Source organism: Rhyacophila brunnea, unplaced genomic scaffold (assembly GCF_057557595.1).
Source record: "Rhyacophila brunnea isolate RB1 unplaced genomic scaffold, BYU_Rbru_1.0 scaffold_20, whole genome shotgun sequence".
Classification (NCBI taxonomy): domain Eukaryota; kingdom Metazoa; phylum Arthropoda; class Insecta; order Trichoptera; family Rhyacophilidae; genus Rhyacophila; species Rhyacophila brunnea.
This window is the reverse complement of record NW_028232860.1, coordinates 855,961-880,271: the sequence shown is the minus strand read 5'-3', so window position 1 is coordinate 880,271 and position 24,311 is coordinate 855,961. Positions and strand designations below refer to the sequence as shown.

At 34.0% G+C, this 24,311-nt stretch overlaps 1 protein-coding gene across 7 annotated transcripts in view; it reads right to left on the bottom strand.

Moving 5' to 3' along the window:
- The window catches only part of AMPdeam (AMP deaminase), a 123,569-nt gene that overhangs the window by 94,445 nt on the left and 4,813 nt on the right, over nt 1-24,311 (bottom strand). For 2 of the 7 annotated variants that reach the window (XM_085948459.1, XM_085948463.1), the window contains exons 1-2: nt 11,509-11,663; nt 3,888-4,102 (exon numbers count right to left, since the gene is read on the bottom strand). The exons of 2 other annotated variants lie outside the window; for them this stretch is intronic. In XM_085948459.1, the coding sequence (XP_085804585.1) occupies nt 3,888-3,975 (88 nt within the window). In that variant the 5' untranslated portion in view covers nt 3,976-4,102; nt 11,509-11,663. Of the gene's footprint in view, nt 1-3,887; nt 4,165-11,007; nt 11,062-11,508; nt 11,664-24,311 lie in introns of those variants that run through there. 3 more of the 7 variants (XM_085948460.1, XM_085948462.1, XM_085948461.1) reach the window with 3 other exon arrangements.

Genomic DNA, 24,311 nt, shown 5'->3' with positions numbered 1-24,311 from the left:
CGCTACTACTTGTAGATATTATTGTTGAGCCTGAAGCTTCTACCACCGCTTCTTCTTTCTTTTTGTTTTCCTTAGTTTTTTGAATTGTTTCGCTTTCATCTCTTCCTACGATTTTTTTTTGTTTTAATATGTCAGCATAGCTATTATTTAACATATTTTTTTTTGCTTCCTTGAAAGGTATGTTCATTTTTTTCATTGCTTCTTTGCAATTCTTTTCCTCTTGCCACTTTGGGCATTTTTGGCTGTTTGCCGCGTGGTTACCTTTGCAATTGATGCACGTAATTTCCTCATTTTTTTCGCAGGTTTTGTGGTTTTCACCACACTTAGGGCACGTTTCTACTGTACGTCCGCAATTGTTCGCGATATGCCCATATCGCCAGCATTTGTAGCATTGCATAACCCTGAATACATACGGTTCTACAGCAAAAGAGACTCCATATATGTAAATTGTTCTCGGCAATATTTTCTCCCCAAATTTAATACTGACTGACGAGGTCTTTGTCAGCTCTACTGTATCACCTTTTCTTGTCAACCTCTTAAGGTTGATTACTTTTGCATCACTTTTGATTTCCATTTGCAGTTCTTGGAGGTCCATATCAATATCGACTTTTCTTATTACTCCATAAGAGCAGGAGTCATTCTCTTTGGTCACAAAACCGAGATCTTTGAGTTCTCCAGCTTGTTTCACTTTATCTGCTTCTTTTTCGTCTTCTACTTGGATGTACGTCTTTAAATTTTTATTGTAAATTTTCTGTACTTTTACTCCTGCCTTATGCAGCATCTGCGCTATTTTCAATTTTAATGGAATTTTACTTCCCGTCGCTATCATGACGATGTTTTGGTTTCCCTTTGGAGTGACCCCAGAGTCTCTTCTGGGTTTTTTTCCAGAGGTCACCGTCTGCCATTCTTCTTCTTTTTCTCCAACCACTTCCTCTTCATCATCGTTTCTTTTCTTCTTCGTTTTTTTGGTTTCATTCACTTCCATCGTGGTGTTTTCCATTTTATTGCTTTTGCCGTTCACGCGGTCTTGGAATTCGCGCAACAGTGTGAACAAAAAACAGTGTGGGACAACCCCTCGCTTCACAGCGTTTGACGCACTCCCCGCACAAAGTGCACTATCCGTGCAACAATAAATATTTTTCACTTTTTCTCAAGCACTGGCACTGATTGTCAAAATCACATGGGACCACACATGTTGAGTTTATTGTCAAATTCATTTACAAACAATATTATTTTTGTTGTATCCCGTATTTATAACCGTTCGCGAGTAACCAGGCGAATAGCGTCCCGAATACGCAAGCGAAGTTGTACAACCTCACTCCACCGCTGTTGGCTTCCGACTGAACCATCTTCTTCTTCTCTTCTATATTCTTCTATTCGTATGCGTTCCTATTCCATTCATCCGATTGCAATAAAATTTTCATCAGTAATTGTGCCAACACCCGCGAAGATTTCTGAATTAGTTGAATTAGTACAGCCATCTTCTTCTTCTTCTATTCGTATGCGTTCCTATACCATTAATCCGATTGCAATGAAACTTTGGTGAGTTGTCGTGCGCATGTCCACGAAGATTTCTGAATTAGAAAATCATCTTCTTCTACTATTCGTATGCGTTCCTATACCATTCTTCTGATTGCGATTAAACTTTTGTCAGTTGTTGTGCGCACACCTGCGAAGGTTTCTGAATTAAATATAAAATACAATGTTTGTTGTTTGTTTGTTCCATCCAATTTTGTTTTTTTTTTTTTACTACATATTAATAACATTAATAAAGTTTTTATATTTTGGATTCGATTTTTTCGGTTCTTTTTTTTTGACCTTTACTCCTATTAGAATTATTTTCATATTGCCATATTGTATTACACAGATATTTTAATATTAAAAAAATAATTACCTCTTATTATTTTTTAAATATCTAAGATAAATATAACCACGAAGCGACCGTGTGCGAAGCCGGGGTACTTCAGCTAGTACTCTATAATAAAGGATGCCAACGCCTGCCAATTACCTACGTGGTCGCAGCCATGATTTATTCTGGATCGGAACCGTTTCTCGACCCTCGTGTCAAGCCTATCAGGCACAATTAGCGAAGGGTGCAAGACTAGTGAATGCGCTCCCCAAAGACGTAGATATTTTCAGTGACATGCCATATAATTTTTGTTCGAAATTTTATTTTTTTGTATAAAATTGTATGTTTTGTTTTCAAAACTTTTATTTTTCTGTATAAAATGTTTTTATTTTATTTTTTATTATTATTTTTATTATTTTATATATTCTCTTCTTCTCTCTTCTGGGGGTAATATTTGTTATAATGTAAATCTTATGTTGTGCACGTCTTGAATTTAGACTTGTTATGTCCACAATGTTTTGTTTTCTTAAATAAATAAATACGCAATTGAACATCATATAATGCATAAATCGAATACCGCTGTTATACGGCATTCAGACATTGTCACAAAGTTGGCACAAAAATTCTGAATAGAAAATTTCGAATATATTTAGATACTTTGTTGCTATCCGAGAAAATGATTTATGTGTTCGCTGCGTTCCAATTCTTTATAGTGCTATTTGAGTTTGCAATGGCTGAGATGGCAACCGTGACTATTCATGTGGTAAATAAGAAATTGTTGCGTCTCGGCCGAATATCTGGCCGGCGTGGCGTACGCAAAGAGCACATCGCCGAAGCCGACACTTGCCGTGAATAAAAACATTGTTTGGATGCCAACAAAAGGTTATTAGACTCGACTAGTGACGTTCAGTTTGACTTATAGTGACAGTGGCACTGTAATCCATCGTGTCGAGGCGAATTTAAACTCGGTGCATTGTCTTGAGTAAAATGCAATACGATTGCAGAAATAGTTGTCTGTGACCACGACTCGATGAATTTATCCAGCGGCGTAGTTATCACAAACATATACCTACATAGCAATGCGGCCCAGCCAAACGAAAGGCCCTGAAACATAATCAGATATCTGTTTTGAATGAATGAAATAATTCGGTTCCATGACAAAACAGAACAGTGACAAAACAGAACAGCCAGTCCGCTCCCCCCCCCCCCCCCCCCCCTCCTCGTGTGTGCGTTTGTCTATTATACGGCATCAACTCAGAAAGGAACTCAGAAATAATGGAGCTGAAATACTTAACGGGTAAGGAGAAGCAGGCAACCGATCTAGAGTAAGGAAGAATACGGGATAAATTTAAACACGTGTTACGAGTACGTCATACTCGTACCATACATCGAATACTGACAACTGCTCTCGGTTTATGCATTGATGCTCATTTAATATTGGTGTATTACACACACTATTGCACGTCTATAATGCGTGGTTCAATTTCGTAGGACACTCGCACATTCAAAACCCTGCGTCAAAATTTACAGTTTGGTATATAGCCTATCTGAATTCTATTTATTATCTGTTCTGTGTATTTTGATGCATATTACGTACATAATATACTAAATACAAGAGTAATTTAATTTTTTCGTCCATGTAGTAGGCAAAGAATAAAATAAAGTAACAACTGCCACTGTGACGTTTAATAGTTTGTTTACGTAAGGAATTGCAAATGGCCGACAATAATAAATTCGCTGCCTAGCAACGGAACAATTCTAAACTGTATATTGTATATTATACTGTATAATCATCACGATTGCAGTATCATTATGTGGCGTAACGGTTGTGTGTTCGGCTAATAACCGAACAATCGTTGGTTCGAATCCAATCGAGTGTTTTTTTTGTTTGAAAAAATAAATTATGTGTCACGCCAAAAATACACTCTGATCTGATTTTCCAAACGCGCCTAAACAAATATAACTTTAATAATAAAACCTGTCAGCATAATGTATTAACATACACACACATCAATATTATACAAAACAAAATATTTACCTGGGTCATCAAAGAACGAGTCCACCATCAAATGGAGTCCCCCGGTGCCAGGTGCATCCGTTAGGTCTGTCACGCCTCTTTGCGCCATCTTTTATTTTATCTCACTCACTTTTAATGTAGTTTATTTATCAGTAATCAGTCAAATATTGTAATAAATCCACTCGCGTAAAAACAACCGCAATCAGGCCGTCGATCGTAAAATGGTAACACTGAATCTATAGTCAAGAACGATTTTATTGAGATATTATCTCACAGAACAATAGCGGTACGATTGCAACTAGGTATTTATGAAAGTATATAATATATTGTAAAATGTTGAAGAAACAATCACTCAACCGGTATACAATGGGCATCTAGTGGTATTTATTGTAGATATAGGGATGTCACACCGAAAAAAAAAATAGTTTTCTCGAAAACCTCGTAGAATGTGTGTTTAGTTGTATTGAAAATATGTTGGTTTACGTCTGGGCTAGTATAAATATTCGTTTTTAATACCCAACTACGCCGGTGGCCAAGCACGGTTTCGAAATGTGATACTTTCGTATGTCACTTCTACGTGATAATGCCAATAAGCGTATTCTACGTTAAAGAAAGGCATCTATAGTTACAAACACATGACATATTAATAAAATATAAATTCGAAACCCAGTCGCCATAAAACAAGACTTAGCGGCAGTTTGGCTTATGCCTTAACGGGGGCAAGCCATTAAACGCAATAAATACTAAGCCCGCTGAGCGTATCCAAATACTACCAATATTGAAAATAACATAAGTATTCTTTTTAAGTTTCATATTTCTCTACACTCCGGAGTCGAACCTTCTTACAACCACAACCAGAAGGTAACGCACTTCTTTTTTGTGTTCCCTGGTTATGTATCGAAAGATATTATCAATTGGACCTTTTTTGGATGAGGACTTTCTTTAGGTCTTCCCAAGACAAAGGTATTGATACTGGGTACCCGTATATCGATATCGAAGTATCGCTCAAAAACTATCGAGTATGTTTTTGGCATCCCTAATTTGTATGTGTCATACACAAATGAATATTTCAACGGTTCCATGACAAAACGGAACATGACAAAACAGAACATGACAAAACAGAACATGACAAAACAGAACAACGATAAATATAACTATGACCTTTCAGGAAAAATATAAATTTAATATTGAAATTGTTCTATCTCTATTATGTTGATAGATTTTTAATAGCACAGATTTTCAATACCCCATAATAAATCAAATTATATACCTAATTTCTACATTCCTAATCGCTAGAAAGCATCAAATAAACGGGACTTTGCCGGCAAGCTTAGGATATCTCATCTTAATCAATATAATATGTTCAAAATGATTGGGTGACTAGGTACAACGAAATAATGACCTAACCTAACCTAACCTAATTAGATTCCACAAAAATTAATGTTTCATTTTTCCCGATTTCATCAACTAACGATATCTAATATGTGCCAAAGAACATCCACATTAAACGTACCATTACTTAAAATGTAACTATTTGTTTACATGCTGCACAGCGTTCACGTTGACAGATAACTAATAAAATAACAAAATAGATATGCGTAGCATTTTCGACGTGGCCTTGCGCCAGTAGTCTGTTGCTTGCTACTCATAGTGCAGGATCCCATAGACTTGTCGTATACATAATATGCGGAACGCATTCTGACAATTGGAATAGGTTTTAGGGGTCACCAAGATATATAATGTCGATGTTGCCAGGCGATATTAGTGGTCAATTTTTTTTTATTGAGGTTTTAATTTTTTTTCTTATAACCCACCAAAAATTGTTCTGAGTTCTTCAATAAAACCAAGACGGGATCAGGGATTGATTGAAAATGCAATAATTGTACCATGCCATCGGCATGGTCGTAGAACGGTCCGTCCCGTTTGAAAAAATAAAAATAGCGGGTAGTGAAATGTGTTCAAAATTATCGATTCTTAGGACCCTTCTTGGCTTAAATTATATTATTTAGTAGCATTTTTGTATATAATCACCTAAATTGGTTTCTTTACTATATCTATGCATATGACATTCGTTTTAGTATTATGGTTAATCCAGAAACAGTGTAGGTTGCATATATAGGTAGGTGAATAAATGAAATAACGATAACCACTAACCACACTAAGTACCTACACATTTATTAAAAAAAAGAAACAAGAAGTCAAGTGTTCAAACTGCTAAAGTAGAGCCGATGCATTATTTCAACACGCCTCTAGTACGCGTTGCGGCCATGACAGATACATCTTTAGAATGTCTGTATTCTATAAGCTGGCGTTCGTCGTTGCGTCGAAAGCATTGTGCCATCGCTTTCGACTGTTGCAAGTTTTCAATGGGAGGGAACGAGCTGAAGCTGAACTGAAGCTGGGGGGAAACCGCACGCCAGCTTATAGAAGACAGACTCAACATGCGAAAACAGCGACTTCCTGTTATAGCTGATTTCTTGTTGTCTGACAATACTTATGTCTCCTCTATGTTTGTGGTTATTTAAGACGGTACTTCAGTGAAACGACAAATAATTTACAACTATAGGTGCGACGAAATTTTGGACTCGCTGGCAATCGGAGAGCGAACGTCGAGCTGTGAACACGTCAATTTGTTTCGTGATGGCGACGGGGGTATTAATTCTTAAATCGTGTAAAGATGACTAAAAAACGTTACCCATTTACTTGAAAAAGAAAACATGTCAATGAATGTATTATTATTGTTACTAATAGCACAATAAACATAACATTAAATGGACGCATGTTGGATTTATATGACAAATTATATTTCGTTCGGCACGCGTCATTTGCACAATCCGCGCATCGCCTAGCCACGATATTTTTAGATTAGACCATGCCTCAACTGAGGTATAGCCTTAAGCATTTTTTGTCTCTCCTTATCACATTACAGGTGGCAAAAATTGAAGCTTTTAATGCTCGCGATACTCCGTGACAACTATTGAAAGTCAGGACAGTCCGGGGCCAATTCTGGACGTAAAGTAGTGTAAAATATGTTCTTCACACCTGTGCTCCACATTTCGCGTTATTATTTTAAGATAACGCCGATTATTTACGCCTCTATTTGCCTTGTTTCATATCATTTAGAATCATACACAACATAAATTTATTTAAAGCCTTGGCTTAAATCCAAGCGTTGGTGACTTCGAATTTAGAACGCAGTATTCTTAGTAAAAAGTAAACCACAACCCACACGATTCCAATGAAAATATTTATTCCAGAAGATAAATAAATTACTTTTGATGTGTATACATATTACTAGGTATACTTGAAATAAATATAATGTATACAAACACAGCTGCTTTATGGTAGTACCATTCGATTAATTTACATCTACTGGTTCATCTTTTTTACACAATGGATAGTTTGTAAAAAGCTTGTCATTATTCGAATCATTAATGCTTATGGGCCCTTTTGTAATTATAATTAATGTGTTATTTGCATTTGAAAATCAATTAGCAAAAACACAATTTTGTGCGCACCGTAAACATTTGTGGCCTCCACGGACGATAAAAGTAAAAATTAATAAATAACGGAAATTAACAATTTGAAACGTGTTAATGTACAATATATTTTTGTGTTTTTAGGACCAGGAAATCGTGTTTATCTTATACAGAAGAAACATTTTGATAATAAAAGAATATTTCTGTTTTAATCGATTCATTTACATACTTCATTTCTTTCGGATTTGCTATAGGTACTTATTAAAATTCTGCTCTATTTTACCACGTTTTTATTAGCTCGTATTCTTGTTTGTCCGGTGGTTGTTTGTCCAGTAAAAATCTTGCAATCGATTTTTAACTAACTTCCCGACTAGCTAGACATTTGAAACTTTTTATAATATATCAGAACACGATGCCAATGCATTCTTTTAATACTTTTAGCCATCTTTAAGCAGAATTGAATTCATTTTCAGTTTATTCTGTTTTGTATGAAAAGTTATTTCGACACCATTATTGGTTGCTAGGTCTGGGGTCCTAGCAACTAAATTATTAATATATACGTGCGTTACTATGGAAATCAAAATGAAATGTCAAAATGACATTTCAGCATTCTATATGTGTTTGTTTTTTATTTACTTCATACCAAGTACAAGTTTGAGCATATTGAGCATAATAATTCAACAGAAAATTTAAAAACGTTATATATAAAATGTTCTTTTTATCTTGTAATTTTTTATTTTACAGGATCGTTCAACTTAGAATTAAATAGAACACCTCCGCGTATATCATACAGCCCTGGTACTCGATGATAGTTCGTGATGAATTATTATTATGGTGTCACATTCTTTTCCTTTTCTTTTCATTCTTATATAATATTATCTGGGATCTATACCTAGCAGTGGTGAAGGGTGGAGGTAGGCTGTTAAGATCCGCCATAAACAGTGCAGACTAAACTTTGTCAGTCATTGAACTAAGACTACAATTTACAGATGGTTTCGTTTTTTTTAATTAATTAAACCCTGCGAAACCAAGCCATTATTAGATAATAGTCGAAAAACACTCATCTATCTATAAAATATCTAAAAATATGCAATTAAATCATACATAACTGTGTATATTTTATAGATAGAATAATATTGTTTATCTATTATAGGTTTATTTAGGCAGGGTTTAATGAATTTAAAAAAATTAACAATTACTTATCCAACTAAAACAAATAATAATGATTGAAAAAGTGTGCACAATTTTATCGTATCGCCCAAAGCATACCAAAACTATTATGGTTTGGCTTAGGCAGGGTTTAACTGATTTTTAAAAACTAACCAACACCATCTGTAAATTGTAGTATTGGTTCAATAAAAACATATACGTATTACTAACAAAGTTTAATGTGCACTATTTATGGCGGATCTTAATAGCCTACCTCCACCCTTCGCTATTAGTATATAGTATATAATATAGATTGTTGTTTAATCTGTAGGTTGAGTTATTTAACAGTCCATTGTGATATATGTATGTAAACTTAATCATTGACAAAAAGAATACCGAACTTATTCAAACAACAGAGTTTGTTTTTCGTTTTGTGGCAATCTTGAGAGTAAATACAGATGTTGACATAAGTAATTATGACTTGTTAGCTGTCATGATCTCAAACGATATTATATTATGATGTGAATGTGAATAGAGGAAACTCAAGAATAGATTGTACCAAGTCAATATTTTTATAAGTAGAACCAATGAACTAAATGATAAAATAAACGAATCGTTATATAAAAAATGCATTCCATTGAAAACTTCACGGTAAATAAAACAATATTAAAAACAGGACAATTAATTGCCTGTTTGTGGACGTGTTAAGGGGGGACGTGCGCCGCATAGGTCAAAATGGAGTTTTATGCTATTTTCAAAGCATGATCGTGGACATTCCTTAAACATTGTAGATAATCTATAATTATTCAAACACACGCGTTAACATGATCTTACTCCCTACTTCATTTATCGGTATTATTTGTCAATGTATGTGCTACGGCCGTATGTTGTGGCTTAACCACTGGGGAATGCCAATAAAAATGGCGTATTTCAAAAAAACACTACCTTATTCTTAGGTCAATAATTATTATAAAGCAAATATTATTCTTAGAATGTTTATCACATTTGAATCGTCAAAGACATAGCTTATAATCAGTATCTTTAGAATTATCTTAAAATGTATAAATCTTGCCCATTTTTTGAATAATAAAATGCCTAATTCTTGTCAAATTTGGGATCACAGAGATTATCAATATAATTTTTTATCGTAAATATTTCACTATGATAATGTCGAGATAAATTATACTGATGGTTTTATAAATGCGTTTAAAAATTAATAAATGTAAAAAATCTAAAACATTAGAGCAAGAGGTTTAAAAGAATACTATTTTATGTAATAAAAATATTTTATGCAGTCATCAACTGTTTAAAATAAATATAAAGGATAATAAGGCTTCAAAATTATATAAATAGATTATCTACAACGTTTAAGGAATGTCCAGGGTTATACTCTGAAAATAGCATAAAAGCTCCATTTTTACCTATGCTGAGCATGTGGGCCGTTAAACAGGTTCAATTTATAATTGCATTTATCATTTTACTTTAATATCTACTTTCTTTAATACCCCGTTTACACGTGCATGGATGTATTGTGCACAGTAAGAAAATATATGGGGAACCATGTATTATCCTGCAGTTGGCAAAATTGCATGCATAAATCAAACAAGATTGGAAGATTCCAAATTGTGATGATTTTTTGCGCGCAAGTAAGATTATTTTCGATCTGCGCATGCGCAGTAGAGCGATAGGGGGCGAACACGCCGGTAAAAAAATGAACTACTCATTTTGAGCTCCGATTTTCAATACGACCTGTCAGATAGTAGTATAAAATGACAACATCGCGCCTCGCTTACTCTTGAAGAACGAGATTGGAGAGACAGTCAGCACTTTTACGTGTAAACAGTTATTGTCATGACAGTTTAAAATAAGCACAATTGCCGACAGTAATTCAACGCATGTGTACAGGCGCTATAATTAATTCTTAATAATACTTTCTTTTCTACTTTCTTGTTATATTGGTTGTTATTTGTAATTAAGTCATTTTTATAATTTGTATTTATTTTATTATGTTTTATGGCGCATTGGCTAATCGCTGTATTGCCATAATACTGTTTTTCCAAATAAATTAATTAATTAATAATAGGGAATTTTATGACTTTATTAATTAGTACAGTCGAAGAAGCATAATGAAAATTTGACAGAAAACCATGTAATTTAAAAAAAAAATACAAAAATAGAACTAATAAATAAATGATAAGGCAGAAAATATAATAAAATAAGACGTGAGAGATTTTGTGCAACATCAAATAAGTTGTAACAATAATATCTTGCGACGACTTTTATACAAAATTGATTTAGAACAATCCGAGTTTGGTACGATAAAAATAAAGTTATACAATATATTAGTAGTCACAGTAATTAATTAGGTACTATAAATAGTTCTGTAATTAATACTTAATTGAATTTGACAACAAATTTCCGATTGGATAGCTCATTGGGAAAACTAACGGGACATATTTAAACATGAATAATAATTATATTTTAATAAAAGTATATTACAAATAGGTACATACTAGAGATGTGGATGTAGTAAGCACGGAATGTTATTCGAACTACAACAATTTTGACAGCTTCTTCGCATAAATACGACAATATTTACTTCAGTTCGTAAAATAGGCCGCAGCGAGTAGCTTACCGCGTGCTGTTATGTAATAATTTATTATGCAACAAAAATAGATCACAATTATTATAATATTATTTAAAATCACGATAGAAGTTAGAATATTGTTATATGTAGAGGAATAATAATGACCATCTTAATATGTTAGATTTGACATAATACAAAAACAAACAAACAAACGAGCGTATGGCCAATTGGCAGAATCGATCGCATTTTTAAATTAAGAACATAGCTGATACAGTCACGGAACTCCGGTGAAGCTTTTGACATTTGCCATAGCATCCATAGACAATAACAAATAGGAGGGTTATAAAATATATCGTTTTTGAATAAAGAATAAATCGTTTTTTGACAGATCTCGTCGGATTGTTACGTTTCAACTTGATTAAATCACCTGTTGCCTGGTTTTAGGTATCACGCACAAGCCGGCACGCGATTTGAGATACGCGGACACGTTTCAGGATTGTTTGGAAAACGAAAAATGTGGGAGTTTAGCGTTGAAAGATCGCCGTGAATCGAACAATCGCGGTTGTATCCCTATTGTCGACTGAGAGTAGCGAGAAACTGGTCGTCCGATTTGTGCCGGGTCTGATTTTCACGCATCGCTGCCTGGCACGGGACAAGCTTTCGCGTGATTAGCGAGTTCTGTTGTGTTAGCGACCATTCAACCGTGGCAATATTGTCTGCCATCGCTTTTATTCGAAATTTTCTGATAAAATTAGTAAAATCATAGACAAGGGCAAGGCTTGACAGCGTTCAAACAGATGATCGGTTCAAAAAAAGCGCGCCAATGCGAGTTTCTCTTTCGCTCTTGTGTGTTCATGCATATGGACAGTGGGTACACAATAATAGTGATTTGACCAAGTTGTATAATATTATGACGTATAATGACTACATTTACTTCACAGTTGAACAAATAAACAAACGTTAATGTGGCAACTTCGATATAAATTACAAAATAAGAAATAGCTATGATATCGTTTCAGCAGCTATTTCGGCTATTTCCAAACTGAGAGGCGCGCCTCCCTGGAGAGCCGTAGACTATTGCAAAGTGAGGCGCGAACAGAATGATGATTTTGGATTGACTACTCTGTTGAAAAGTAAAAATTGATTGAATTAGCATGCGATACTTTGTTGAAACAACAATTTCAGAGTTTTGACTCTTTTCACTAGGTCAATCTCGGTTGAATCGAAGTGAAGAATGTAGGTTATATGTTGTCAAGCAAAGCAATGCAAGTAGGTTGGTACTGCTCCCTTTCGTAACATCATATTTGTGCGAAACGGGATTTCCTGCATTTTAACTGCAATGAAATCCAAATATCGAGCCCGTTTAGTAGAAGATAAAGAGCTATGAGTAGCACTCTCCTAACTGACACCTAGTTGTGATAAACGTTGTGCTAATAAACAAACACATCCATCATATTAAAAACCAATTAATATGAATATGAACCATATAATAAAACGTTGGTATTATTCTGTTAAAAAAAATATATATTTTTTGTATTGGTACATTTTTTGCCATTTTAAAATGGGCCTGTATTTTTTTAAATAAAGGGTGTGGGGGAGGCGCCAAAATCAGATTTTTTTTAAAGGGGGCGTAGTAACATAGAATTTGGAGATCACTGGGTTATAGTATGTATAGTCTATGATATCGTTGTTGACCAGTTAAACTCCAATGTGATCACTTTGTCCAAATGGTTTTAAATTCCAAATTTTCTGTTCGTTCAATTTAGATTGCGTAGTTTAGTAAAACTTTCAATATTCTAGGTATATAGATACCACCGAAATTAAAATATCACATCGGGGCTATTAATTACAAACACTCGATGACAACGAGCCCCCCACTACATGATATTTAGACAAATCTAGTCTACCATAAATTATTTCTTGCCTGTTTTCTGAAATTTCAATTTTATCACATCAGGAATTGACAGTGATGATTGTGTATTTGAAACATCTCCATGTAGATTGTAAATTTAGATTTTAGACTGTGGTTAACCACAACATAAGTACTTCCAAATTTCGCAATTATATTGTTTTTTTTCTAATTGCATTGAAATAATGCAGCCATGTTATCTCGATTAATACAAAAAAAATATTACCAAGACAAAAAAATCAAATATTAAATAGTTTCAAAGTTTAGAGAAATATTTTTCGTTGAATCAATAATTGGCAGCTATGATTACTATCAACCACTCTTGCAACATCGTTTCATGGTTGAAAAAAAACATCAATTATAAAATTACTCCCAATTCATCATCAGAAATTAAAAAAAAATGGAAAGAATCAAAGATTTCTTAATTTCTCGAAAGTCAAAAATCGATAAAATTACAATGCTGTCTCAGATTTTCAATATTGTCAGTTACCATCAATACATCAACGGTTACCGTGTGCTTTTCCAAGCTGGATGTTTTTCTCTCTGGGATGGTAAGGTCCCATGAAGTTCTGTGATGGTAATTTTCAATTTATTTCAATTTTTTTTTTAACATATTGTGGGCATTACAAATTATAAGTTCAAGACGTTCACAACATGACATTTAGAAACAAAGATATATAAATATAACAGTATTACATAAAAAAACAGATATATCAGTAGATAAATTAGATAGGTACAAGGAAGTACACCGGATGAGCTAAGCAGACCCTATTTTAAGAATTTATAAAACAACATCCACCTAAACTCATTCTCACGTAGGTGGAATATATCAACACCCGAAGCAATTTCGTAGAACATAGTTATCGCTCTCCCAATTGGCATTACAAGTGGCAGGTTGGTTCTGCACCTTGGGAGAATAAACAACTGATGGTCTCTATTTCTAAGATAGTTATCAGGGACACACAGGTCAACACTGCCCAAAATGGCAGAGTTCTCATTTATACCTCGTGTAAGTCAAAAAAAATACGTAGCTAAATAAAGATTCCTTCTAAATTGCAGACTGCAGTATGTAAGCATGCCTAAGAGAAAGTCAGTTGGATAAAGCCACGGATAGTATCCATACAACCTCAAGTAAAGGAGTCTCAAGAATTTTTTCTGTACCCTCTCCACCATAAGGCCATACTTCAACTGATGCGGTGCCCAAACAATAGACCCACTCTCAAGTCTGCTTCGAACTAAAGGTAAAGTGATGTCTATTATTGAAGTTTAGAGTGCAAACTAATTACATTGGGGTAGCTTTCGATATGTTTTTACTCTTCTATATCGGTTTCTATTCTATTTAACGCTGTCCATGAATCCACCTTTCTTAGTTACAAAACAGCGCCAAGAGTGGTCCCGCGTGCTAACCCAAAGTTTCCCTCAATAATTAATATAATATATTTTAACGGAAATGTAAAACCAACAAACTAGTGTGAAATTTTCTTTCGACCATGTCCGATCCTATTATGATCATATGGGCCTCCACAGAGTGAAGGTTTGTATTGACAGATTTTGTTTTTGCGAGAAATGGATGTCAGCCACCTGCTCAACTTATTGGGTCAATACTATGCCAATTATATGCCAAATATACTAATACGATGCCAATTGGGAGGGCAATAACCATGTTTAATGAAATCGCTTCGGATATTGATATATTCCACTTACGTGAGGTGAATTTAGGTGGACGTTGTTTTATAAGTTTTTAAGATAGGGTCTATCGATATTCGATAGTTCACCCTGCTTCCATCTACTTTTATTTTTGTTGCTTTATTTTATTATTTTTCTTATTTTGTTTCTCATTTTATTACTTATTGTATTATTAAGTCACATCTCTCCGTATTTTTATTTTAAAAATAGTTAACACTTATTTTATGTCATGTCGTGAACGCTTTGAATTTGTAATTTGTTATGTTTATTATATGTAAAATAAATAAATTTGATTTGATACTGTGACTCATTCACAGATTAAAAAAACAATATGTGTACTTGCCAGACCCAGGATTCTAACCTGGGATCTACGACCCTATAGGCCGACGCTTAAGCCGCGCGGCCATCGTGGGCCAATGTGAAATAAGCAAAATTAAATTGTATTTTAAAATAAATTTTACCGTAATTCTTCAATTTGCTAACTGTACGTAGCATGCTCAATTACCCACTTCACTATTTTAGCATAAAGTAATTGAGTGTTATATTTATTTATTTTTAAATCCAGGTATTTTGACGCCTACGAAACCTGCCACCCGGAAGCCGCGCACCCCCAACACCTTCACTTAGCACGACCCTGGATGCAAGACCCGAGATAAACGAATCTGCTGTCTCGCTTTTTACATTTATTTTTTGCGATCTACGAACACTATCTCAAATAAACATACAATTAAACCCAATGACATTAATATGGACGAAGCATCTGGACAAAAAAAAATGACACTCACTTTTTTGTCGGGTATGCCGAATGGCATAATCTGTTCTAACGCCATTACAATAAAGGCTATAAATTCCCGATGCTTTTTGTCGGGTCTGCCGAATGGCATAATTCATATTTTAATATCAATATCGCTCGCTCAAATGAACATTGACACTAGAAACACTGTTCTAACGCCATTGCCCATTACAATAAAGCTGATATTGCTATAAATTCTTGATGCGTGATACACTGATATCGCATAATGGAAATTGCGAAATTTTGTCACGTGACGTCTACCTACACATGTGCGAATGTCGCTATGCGCGAATTTACTTGCTAGCTACTGTACTGAGTGCGTTGTTCATTAATAATGTCATTGATTAAGCCTAACTAAAGACGTTCCTAGACCTTCCAATAATAAGTAAAGTAGTGCCCTAACAATATTTCGTTGAATTTGTCAGAAAACTTTCCAGCAAAATTGCGCGAAATGACATAACAAATCTAAAAATACAACAAGTAGATATCGAAACGAGACAAAGACGTCCACGACGAAAACCAAGCGAAATTCAATAACGACTTGTAATTTTATTACAAACAAGCATATTCGGGTATTTTTAAGAGGTTCTTTTTGATGTCAAGGGTGCCTCACCCCTCACTAGAGCGCACTCATATCTGACTCGAGTGCACGGCTATTTGTATTGTAACAGAACTTGTTTACGCATCACTTTTTTTGTAGGTATCTTGGTAACAAGTACCTACTTCAAATGTATTTCAGCCTACAGCAGTGCCGAGCGATAGTTTTTAAGAATTCTGAAAATGGTGATGTTCTTAATACCACTCCTCACAGAGCATAGCATACGTATTATAGCTTTATCATTTTTTTTTTCAATTACGCCATACATTTCTGTCCAACAATTTTTTTTTCTTATTTGGTACAGCCATTTTTGTGGGTTACTGGTCTCAAGCATTTGTGTCTCTACATTTCAAAATCAGCCAAGTCCACCTTTAGGTATTTTTTTATTTTTTGTGAATTGCTGAAGAACTACTGCTTTCTAACATTTATGCATTATCAAAATGTGGAATTTATTAATTTTAAATATTCTATACTCGAAATAATATAAACTTTCATCCTTGTGACTGTGTATTTAAGAAAACAAAAAGCTGTTTTTCTCCTATTCATCTATTATGGACTTGGCTGATTTTTAAATCTAGCGACACATTTGTCAATCGAACAAAATCATAGGTTCGCGGCGCGGCTTCCCCCGCCGCCTGATGAGGTTAGTGCGATAATATTATATATGACTCGTAAAGACTTAAGAACGACTTATGTAATTATAGATTTACATTAAACGCAATTCTTTAAGAGTATTTGACTGCTGTTTTTTTTACTCTAAAATAAAATATTCGCGTGCCATGCAAAATCATCTCGCGTGCCATAGGTTCTCTACCACTGGCCTACATGCTACAGTATATATCAGAGGGAAAGAGAGATGATTAAAAATCATGAGATCGGAATGTATTTCTCCCCAGTGGTGGGTTTCCATGGGCCAATTTTTGCTTTTTTTCGAACACGAATTAGCTACGGTTATTTAGCCGTAGAGTAAGAAAAAACTGATATTTTTATTTAAATTTTTTGAAGTGACAATTGAGTCGAGACAATGTTTAATTAAATCCTAATGCTGGAATTTCACAAACGGCAGCTAATTTCCAAGATGGAGGCAGTAGCACAGTGCTATGCATATTATGCAAAGCAACCCTTTAACCCGCGAATCAAATTGAGGTGCATGTCGCCTACTGTCACACTTTCGCGGCGACAAATTTAGTCTATGGTTTCGTCATTTTGCAGTATATTTTGAATCACCACCATCTCTGTAAATTCACTGAAGAATGACACTGATGAAGAGTGCCTACTAGAATGTATCAGTAATTATTATTAAATATTTATGTTAATTTCAATTAATTTTAACAGTTTCTACGTATGCGTTGCGTACTGCGTACGTTAAAATATGGCATGACATCCATAGATAATATTTTGAACAGAAACCAACCTGCAGACCATAGATAAAATATTATCTATTTCATTATTACTACATTTCCTATTATCATTATGTATTTTTGTATATTATACAACATTATTATCGAAAATACATAATGCCAACCGCTAAAATAAAAAAAAAACGTGATTTTTACATGACATTCGTAGGCATGTGGAATATGATAAAAACGTTCAAAACGTCATGCAGGTGTCGATGCAGTGCAGTTCAACGTGAGGTGACCTCATTGTTGTTTTAGTGATTTCGGCGCAGATTTTGCCAACTGACAATGTTCGTTTAAAAGTTCAAAATGTGGTACGGGATGTGAGCATCAGTCTGATAACATTTTAAACACCAAGAACAATGATATTACACACTCTTTTCCCGAAGCGGCAGTTTACTGTGACGTCACGTGATAGTCCGCGACATGCACCTCAATTTGGTTCGCGCTTTAGGGGAATTATTTACGGGTACAATTTTTATGAACATTTCATGAGATGAGACATTGATATTGTTAAAAATCTCGAATGCTGCCAAAATGGCGCCCGTGTCATAATCACCTACGACCCTCACACTTTCGCCGTCTAAATACACTTAATATTCTCGTGAACCACTCAAATATTACGCTGACGAACAAAAAATACTCATTAGTCATTATAAAGTGCTATGCCTAAACTATACCTAAAAACAGTGGAACATAATATTTAACCAACAGGTTTGAGACGCCGAGACTAACTGCCGCACAACAGCAGGAAAACTACCGAAAACTGGCCGGAAAAAAATAACAATCAATACAAAAAAAAACAAAATTAAAATAAAATAAAAGTAAAATTTGCGGTTCAGTTGGAAAAGAAAGATTAGAGAAAACAATATCTACGATACCTGAAAATTGGAATTGGAAATTGAAATGAAAATTGGAAAATCAATCACCACAATTTCATAAACTTTCACCAATAGTGACGAACTGGACATCCGGTCCCAATATTTGCCCAGGAAACAGGGCTAACCTCTGAGCAACGCGCACAATACGATTCAGTTATAACTTTTATCTACTAAAGAATACGCATTTTGAAAAATATTATTATAATATACTAATGGTGCTAGATTTATATTGATAAATTATCTACATGGAAGTTTTCAAATCTTATGCATTTTTAAATAAACTATGTTCTTTGAAATTCATATGATAAGATAACATTATCTACTGATATGAGTGGTGAGACAGATAATATTAATAAATAAGATATTATGTAGGTATATCCGACATAAATAGTGTACACTAAACTTTGTCGGTCATAGTATATGTTTTCATTGAATTAAGACTACAATTATTTACAGATTGTGTTGAGTACTTTTTAAAATTCAATCAAAACCTGCGAAACCAAGCCATAATAGGTATATGATAATAGTCAAAAAATATTCGTCTTTCTATAAAATATCTAAAATTATGCCATTAATAATCATACATAATTTTGGATATTTTATAGATAAAAAAAAAATTATATCGATTATGGTTTGGTATTATAGGCAAGGCTTAAAAATTAAAAAAAAAAAAAAAACTAACTTACACCATCTGCAAACGATCCGACAAACTAGTGCACACTTTTTCAGTTATACTTATTTGTTTTCTTTTAATTAGCTATTTTTTTTATTTTATGATTTAAGAATGTACCATTCTAATTATTGAACATACATAATTTTGAAAAGTATGTCACCTCGTAGCATAGTGGATAATTCGCGGACGGGGCGTAAACCCAAGAGATGCAGGTTCGATTCCTGCCGGGTGTCTTACTTTTTTCAAAAAGATTTTTTCTATTGGTTATAATATATTTTCTCACAAGTGTTTTTCAAAATTATGTACGTTCAATAATTAGAATGGTACATTCCTAAATCTTGTGAATTATTCGTTGAATAAAAGAAATAGTTAATTAAAAGAAAACAAATAAGTATGGCTGAAAAAGTGTGCACTAGTTTGTCGGATCGCACATAACATACTAAAACTATTATGGTTTGGTTAGGCAAGGTTTAATTGATTTTTAAAAACTAACCAATACCATCTGTAAATTGTAGTATTGGTTCAATAAAAACAAATACAAATTACTAAAATAGTTTTATGTGCACTGTTTGTCGGAATTTAATAGCCTACATCCATTATAGTTAGGGATTCCAATCCCGGGATCCCGAGCTATTTTCGATACCTATGAATCCCGGGATTTCGAGATTGATTTTTATCAATTTTTATGGAACATAAAATAAAAGCGAAAATATAACAGAAAAAATACTTTTAATAAAAAATAACTACATTAGAAATAAACTCAGTTTGAATGAAGTTTGACTTATACCCATGTGTATGTTGCCGATTCATTTTATTTTTTCACATAAATTATTAAAAATAAGAAAGATTGGAAAAAACAATGCTTCGCACTTTTAACAAAGTACCTAATTCCACCATGATCTCATACGTTTTACGGCAATTTCATATTTGGCTGACTAATTAGATTTATGAAGCGGAAAGGTAGGCCATAAGTAGGTACGCCATGATTATTTGCTTTACTATTTTAAATCTCGCTAATCCATTCGTTAAGTCTTTACTATCACAAACAGCAATCTCGTATTAAATTCACATTATTATTTATATATATATACCTATATTTAATATTATTTACTCCATTAAACTTATGTATTTCTAAGATTGAACGTAGATATACAATATTAACAACAAATGTCTTAAATATTATTAATTATACTAGATTTATTTTTGACCGATTTTATCAATGTTATGTGTAAATATAATTTTTTTATATTAACAATGGAAAAAAGTGCCAATCCCGGGATCCTGGGATTGTTAAATTGTAATCCCGAAATCCCGGGATCAGAATTTTGGCTCGGGATTGGATTCCCTAATTATAGTATGTTCAGAGGCGTAGCTAGAAGTATTAGGATGCAAAAAATATCAAAGCCCTCCCCTCATTCATTGTTTTTTTAAATGAAATACCAAAATTTTCTCTCATAAACTATTTCTAGATTGATTATGTACTTTGAAAAGCGAAACGCGGATCACGATGTATTTCCATTTTCGTAACGGGGCGTGGGCGAGCTTTTTCGTTTAAGTTTCCTTCCAATTATTGTTCTTCCGTCGCGAGCTTTTCTATAGTTCCTCCTTCCAAAAAAAACTCCATCCGATCCGATCATCATTTTTAACATAGATAATCAAGATCAAACGCCTTTGTTAGATTTTCTTCCATTTATTTTACCGACATCAATTACGTAACAGTATCCGAATCTCACGGTAAAAAATTCTCATTTACAAAAATAAATAGAAAACTCGTCAAAACCCACCGGACTGGGATTTAGGACACACCTTTGTGAGATTGGACCCTTATGCTTTACATACTCCTGTCGTGAGGTAACTATGCCATTGTGTTGGTTTAATATTAATAGGTAATGTGAAATTAATATTATTAAAAGCAGCATTGCATAGTACCTATAATAATTATTACAAGATAAAAAGAACTTTTTATATACGACGTTTTTAAATTTTCTGTTGAATTATTATGCCCAATATGCTCAAACTTGTACTTGATATGAAGTAAATAAAAAAACAAACAAATATAAAATACTGAAATGTCATTTTGATTTCCATAGTAACGCACGTATATATTATTAATAATTGAGTTGCTAGGACCACCCATGCCCAATATGCTCAAACTTGTACTTGATATGAAGTAAATAAAAAAACAAACAAATATAAAATACTGAAATGTCATTTTGATTTCCATAGTAACGCACGTATATATTATTAATAATTGAGTTGCTAGGACCACCCCCTTAGGAACCAATAATAGTCTTTTATTTTTTACGGATTTTTCTGAATAACTTTCCATACAAAAAAGAATTAAATGAAAATGAATTCAATTCTGCTTAAAGATGGCTAAAGGTATTGAAAGAATCCATTGGCATCGTGTTCTGATATATTCTAAGACTTTAAAATGTCTAGCTAGTCGGGAAGTTAGTTAAAAATCGATTGCAAGATTTGTACTGGACAAACAACCACCGGACAAACAAGAATACGAGCTAATAAAAACGTTGTAATAAAAAACGTTGTAAAAAAAATACAAAATTAAGAAGATTGGGTATGTTTGGGATCAAGCGTCTCGAAACTATCGGTAAACTTGCAGGAAAGATATTTGTGACATTATGATACCCTATCTTTTCGTAGAATAATTCATAATAATATATCTGCGGTAGGTTTTTATTCAAATAATTCGCGCATCATACTTCATTTTCACTTACGAGTAGGTGCATAGCATTATCAATAATTTATAATAAAATATGTTCGATAAAACTTTCTATTTGAGTTTGCAATTGACTGATAATTCTGAACGATTTGCAAGATTTTGCGACCTGTATTTGCCACGATTTATATATTTTATACCTATTATCATTATCTCAGGGTTCATTCTTACCGTTTCAATAAATTGATCACACTGAAGAAATCTGGCAGTGACGTCCCATGGGGGTAGGCAGATTGAGCGTCGCTTGGGGGCGGCAGTTACTCGAAGGACGGCAAATCGAGTAGAATCATTAGGTATACCTACCTCTATAGAAATAGGTAAGTACATAAACTTAGTAATAACGGAAATATCTTTCCATTAAAAAAAAATCAGCTCACTGGTTGAAAACAAAATTTATTAATTAATATACTTAAAAGGTTTAACAGGACTGTAATTTTAATGTCGGTTTCCCGATGTCTAGTTTACTTCCGCTGTCCTTGGACGTCACGTCCTTGATGACCAGCAATGACACGTGCAGATTTGCGAATTTTATTTTGAATTATAGGTATTGTACGAAAACATCTTCTTGGCTACGTTTCCAGGCGCTGATGTTAACGTATGTAACTAAATGGGCGGAGCATGTTAGTTCACAGTTTTAACACGTAGCCAAGAAAATGTTTTCGTACAGTAGGTACCTACATAGCCAAATCTTTTTGCCAGTCACTCGCGAGTTTTGAAAGTTGTCAAGTGTATTTTTAAATATATGTATTTGAAACCGTGGACTCGCAATATTTTAAATTAGATTTAGTGGTGGTATATATTTTGTTAGTACCTAATTCATCCATTCGACACATTTCTTAGATATTGGATGATAGATAGATTGCGATGAAAGGATGAAACAAAATACTGTATAAAAAATGGGGCGGCATTTTGGCGCTGCCTAGGGGCGGAATTTTGTCTAGGAACGTCACTGAAATCTGGGATCATTATCAATTATCATAAATAGAGGTGATCAAAAATCTCACTCTAGTATAGTAGTGTGTAGTCGAATTCCCGAGGGGGAAAAACAAATTGAATGATATCGGCCATACATAATCCTCTACGTCGCTGTAGAAGTAGGTATACGTATATTAGACATAGTATATTATAATAATTGACAGTTTATGTTAGAAAAGTCATTTTACCGACATGAAACCCCGCCTACACACTTAGAAGGCGTATTTTTGTCTTTTCAGCATTTTTTGCTTCGATACGCAAAACTAAAAATACATTTTTATCGACGTTTTCCATGCTTATACGTGGCAGAAAATTCGGTATGAGAACAAAAGAAAAATTGTGAGATTTACCTACATGTCAAGATTGACAAGTAAAAAAACTAGGCATGATTGTTAGGGTCGGGTCCGAACAGTAGCGAAGGGTGGCGGTAGGCTGTTAAGAGATAAATAGTGCACATTAAGGCCGGTTTCAGACGGGACACCGGTGTCGCGCTCGATATAATATAGGAGGCCTTTGTATTCGAATAAAGGGGCTTTTGTATTATGTTTATGAACGCAAAGAGCTAAGGGTTAACGCATAATTTCGCGATATAAATTAGAACTTAAAACTGGCTGCGGTAATAAAAACTAGTGTATCAGCGGCTTGAGAATGTTGCAGCCGACGGAAAACTGTACCTGACACGCGTTGACTCATTAGCTCTGGGGCATTCACAACATTATACAAAGGCCCCTTTATTCGAATACAAAGCCCTCATTATTAGCGACACCGGTGTCCCGTCTGAAACGGTCGTAAGCTTTGTTAGTCATACGTATTTATTTTTGTGTGCACTTCCTGCTTCAATTTTAATGTCAACTGCTTTTAAAATTCATAATTACACAAACGTGTGAGATGTTTGGTTTGGCAACGAAATTTTTGTTATTCGTTGTTTGTGGTCGTATAATTTTATATCCTATGGAAATGCATATTTCCAACGGGAATCCGTTAAAAATAGAAAATTTTGGCCACACAATATAAATAAAAATGATTTCAGATTCTTAATGGAATATTCCAAGATTCTAAATAGAACTTTCCCTCTAAACACAACTGTCATATTATATTCTTATAATGTAAATACGTACCTGTATTATTATTTCGAAATATCCCATGGAGATCGCCACATTTTAAGTTTCTCAAAAAAAAAAAACCACAAGCAACGAACAATAACTAACCTACACCTACGATAGCCATATTATTATTTTCTCAAAAAAAAAATATACCTACTGTACTGTTTCACAAAATTTGTGACATTTAAATGTATTGTACTTATGTATTCAGTGACGTCCCTAGACAAAATGCCGCCCCTAGGCAGTGCCAAAATGCCGCCAGTACTTTTTATCATCTTTTCCACTACAATATCTAAGAAATGTGTTGTATGAATACGTTACTAACAAGATATATACCTACCACTAAATCTAATTTAAATACCAACTCTGCTCCAATAGAAAAGATTGCGAGTCTACGGTTTCAGATAGGTATCTACATTTAAAAATACACTTGACAACTTCCAAATTCGCGAGTGACTGGCAAACATATTTG